The sequence below is a fragment of the Poecilia reticulata genome, linkage group LG13, assembly GCF_000633615.1.
Source record: "Poecilia reticulata strain Guanapo linkage group LG13, Guppy_female_1.0+MT, whole genome shotgun sequence".
NCBI lineage: Eukaryota > Metazoa > Chordata > Actinopteri > Cyprinodontiformes > Poeciliidae > Poecilia > Poecilia reticulata.
Genome location: NC_024343.1, coordinates 32,912,142 through 32,916,196, shown reverse-complemented (window position 1 = coordinate 32,916,196; position 4,055 = coordinate 32,912,142). Strand labels below are relative to the sequence as shown.

General features: G+C 40.5%; 1 protein-coding gene across 1 annotated transcript in view; it reads left to right on the top strand.

The window, feature by feature from the left end:
* The first annotated feature begins 450 nt into the window (after positions 1-450).
* eif2a (eukaryotic translation initiation factor 2A) overlaps positions 451-4,055 on the top strand; it is a 9,374-nt gene continuing 5,769 nt past the window's right edge. Inside the window, exons 1-5 of the mRNA XM_008426752.1 lie at positions 451-542; positions 1,643-1,712; positions 1,783-1,854; positions 3,121-3,239; positions 3,326-3,425. Coding sequence (XP_008424974.1) covers positions 515-542; positions 1,643-1,712; positions 1,783-1,854; positions 3,121-3,239; positions 3,326-3,425 — 389 coding nt within the window. The 5' untranslated portion in view covers positions 451-514. The remainder of the gene's footprint in view (positions 543-1,642; positions 1,713-1,782; positions 1,855-3,120; positions 3,240-3,325; positions 3,426-4,055) is intronic.

Below are 4,055 nucleotides of genomic sequence, written 5' to 3'. Positions count from 1 at the left end.
GTGTGTGTGTGTGTGTGTGTGTGTGTGTGTGTGTGCGTGTGTGTGCGTGTGTATTTGAGCTAATAGCTAAAATACATATTAGGTCGAAAAGGAGTGGGAAGAGGACAGATTCATTTACTCCCAGCCTTGCTTGTTGTTGTCATTTAATTTCGGTCATTTAATGTCAGCCATAATGTCCCATAAATCCACTTAATGTAATCCATAGCTGCTAACTCTTATTTTGAAAACGGAAGTTGTGTTAGTTTTGTGTAGTTCACAGCATCTTGACCCTCGTTCAACTTCAATAAGTTGTTCAGCGTTAAGAAAACAGATTTTTTGGTAATCAAAGGCCCACATTTACTCTTAAAACGAAATTAGTATGTTTTATATTATATTTAAAATGATAAACTCTGCTGTCATAGTTATCTTTTTAAAGAGAACCGACGTGTTATGCTGATGTGGCACTGGAAGTCCCGCCTCCTCTCCCCGTCACGCACTTCCGAGTAACTCCCTTCTTCTTCCGGCACATGTAAACATGGCGCCCCCCATTCCGCTGCTCGCAGGTAATTCCAAGTTAAATCTCTGTGTTTTGTGACGTTTTCCTCTCGTTGGTTATTTGTTCATTCAGTGTGGGACGTTATTGACAGAGTCTGACTCTAAGGTGAAGCGTTGTTCTTCTTTATTAACCAACATTTAACCAGACTCCGTAGGAAATCCATTCAGCGTCAGTTTAACATCCGTTTGGTTGAAATGTTGAAACTCCGGCAACTGAACTCTGACCTCACCAACGGCAGCAGACTGAGCTGCGTCATTCGGCTTGATTTAAATAATCCTGAACATCTTCAGTAAAACAACGGAAATCAATAAACCACACCAAAAGCTGCTGTCTGAGCTCTGCAGGTTCAAGAGACCTTCACAACAGCATACAGATCAGGGGTTTCCGCCGCTGTCTGGGTTTCTGTGTTTATGCCGACATTTTTAAATCCTCATGTTCAGTTCAGAAAATGTCTTTACTTTAATTTCATCTGATGGATTTATCACTTGATAGTTAATAATCATTTAAATCAGAGCAGAGCAGAATGGCACTCAACGCAGTAACTTTACATAAAGTTATTGGAATTGTTTTTGTGTGATTTAGACAAAGATTTAGAGACGATCATCTACTGGAGTAATATTTATAGTTGTGATTTATTTAAAGTTTTCAGAAATCAACATAATGATTTAAGCTACAAATAGAGTTAGAGACCATTAGGAATCCAACCAAAGACACAACATTCAGTAATCAGCGCTAAAAATAGAAATGCACCGATATGAAAATTCAGGCTGAAATTGATATTCGATGTTAATATTTCTGATATTTGCCGACATTGTATATTTCTCTATTGTTTTGACACCTTTAAGGAATAAAAAACACCATAAACAAATTGCAACAAATATTGGTTGTTGGTGTTGATTGAGTTTTTATTTATCAGTCTGATATTGGTATGTAAAAATTACTAATGTCGACTGATACGAATGCTAGTACTGATGTATCTTGCATCCCCACCATAAAATGTCTACAATAAATCACAAAACATGGCTTTCCTGTAATCATACAGGTCAGGAATATTCCGGCAGTCAGAGTGTCGCTTCCTGCTGCAGCTTCACCGTGTTTTTGTTTCAGTGTGTGGATCAGACGGGACGTCGTTGCTGTGCGGACCCCCGCGGTGTGAGCAGTACTCGTCCTTCCAGAGGTGCCCTCCTCCCCTCTGTAATCAAACAGCTTCCTGTGACCTTTTGTGACCTCGTCTCTGTGTCTCTCAGGGACAGCCGGCCCGCCAGGTACCTCACCTTCAGCAAGGACGGGACTCTTGTAGGATGGTGCAACGGACACAGGTTGTTGTTTTTCCAACAGGACTTTTATTTTATTAATTCTGCATTCAAATTCAATATTCATCACATTAAGTCACAAACATCAATTTCCAGTTCAATCAAACAAATCAGCTGAACATCTGAAGGATTCGGCTGAAATCCCAAAGAGTCTTTTCTCCACTGATCAGCGGAGTATTAAAATAAAAAGGTTACAAACATGAAATCAGGGGAAGATCTTCCTCAAGAGTGAGTGAGTTCATGTCAAACATCCACACTGAGTATACCTGTGTATTTACATCTAGTTTACCTTCTACCATGTCAATCTCAACTATGTCATCAAAGGGCTCCTCCTTTTCTTAAATTAATCAACGGACATGTTCAGTTTTGCTGTTATTTTCTCCATTGTATAAACGCTCACCATTCTCTCTTTCCATTGATTTATAGTAGGGGGTTTGTACCAACATGCTGTTATCATTGTTTTGGCTATGAGTACAAGGATTCCAAACAAGCACCGTTTTTCTTTACTTAATAAATCACTCAGGCGAACCCCCACAACAAAGACCAGGGGGTTCCATTCAATATAAACGTGTAAAATATTTTAAATTTCCTCTTTAATTCCTTCCCAAAATGTTGTAATCTTTGGACAATCCCAGAGGATCTGAGTGTGATCTCCAACTAGTGCACAAATTTGATCAAATCTCATCAAATTTTGAAATAAAACATGTTGTTTTGAAATATCTAACGATTACTTTCTGTTGGTCAGTTTATATCCATTTTCACACGTTTGCTCCCACCTTGATCCTCAGTCACAACATTCATTTCTAGTTCCCACCTGTCATTTGTCCCAGGAGGCCCCTCCGACATACATGACTGTAAACATTTATGTAGATTTGACCTTTATGGAGGACATTTCTCAATCAGTAGGTCGTGATTTAAGAAGAGACCATTCAGAATGGCACATCAGGTACTTCTGAATCTGACCAAATGATTTCAAAATCTCCCCTTCAAACAAGTCATCAATAAAAATGAAACTCTTATTTTGTCAGATTTGAAATCCTGAATCATGTTTCCCTGGTAAAAAATCTGTTATATCCAACATTTTTAAAGCTCTACATGCAGATTGAGGAGCTTCCATGTTTTTTCTAATCACGCTGAAAGTCTTTTGTGTCCTTTTCATCCACATATTTGTAATTTTGTTCCAGTTTTCAGTTGAGACAGGTTGGTTTTTAGTTGCTCGCCTCAATGCAGCAACATGGCGGCTTGTTGACAGCCTGTCCTTCTGTCCTGCAGCGTCTCCGTGGTGAAGTGTGCGGACGGATCTGTGGTGTCCACCTTTGACCTCCCAAAAACAGCTCTGCTGGAGTTCTCTCCCCTCAACAACATCCTGGTCACCTGGCAACCGTACACCAGTAAGAGACGTTGGACCCAGAGACGTCGGAGGAAACGTCCAGGAAGTCACTGAGACGCTGTCTCTGTCTGTCTGTCTGTCCTGCAGAGACTCAGGACAGTCCTCAGGGGGACGCCAACCTGCAGCTGTGGGAGTTACCGAGCGGCCGACTGGTCAAAGCTCTGTACCAGAAGAAAGTCGACTCCTGGTTGGTCCAGTACACTCTGCAGCGTTCTGATTGGCTCATGGTTTCCCCCACAGTGTCATCAGCCTGGCAGGCTGCCAGGCTTTATTTGCTCCCACCAGGCTGAGCATTGTTTGTTTATTTTAAATAGTTGTTTTTACCCACCAGTGAGATTCCAGCTGGACAAAATGGACAAAAAAATTTATCACAATTTAACAGTTTCATATCAGTTGATATTGATAATTATTGATTAGTTGTTTCATATGTCAAAACTACCAAACTGGTGGCTTGTGATTTCCTCTTTTATCCTTGTTGTTGTTTATTTTTAAGCAGTTGTGAGGCGATGCGCAAATTACGCCACAGGTTGTTGCTAGGCAACCAAAGAGCGAGCGAGTTAGTTGATTCCCCCAACCTAGCTTAGCTTAGCTTAGCTTAGCTTAGCTGTGAGAGGCTGAGCTAAAGTCTTTCCTCTGCCTTCATCCCCCAGAAGTCTGTGCGGTTCTGGATCAGAGCTCAGTGAATATTTTATCAGATTCTATTGATACTGATCATAATAATATATTGTTATTGATTTAGTAACGTATAGCAAAGACGGGTTAAACAGCATCCTTGGTGAAAGGGAGTCTGAGGTCAGGGGTCTATATATATATATAT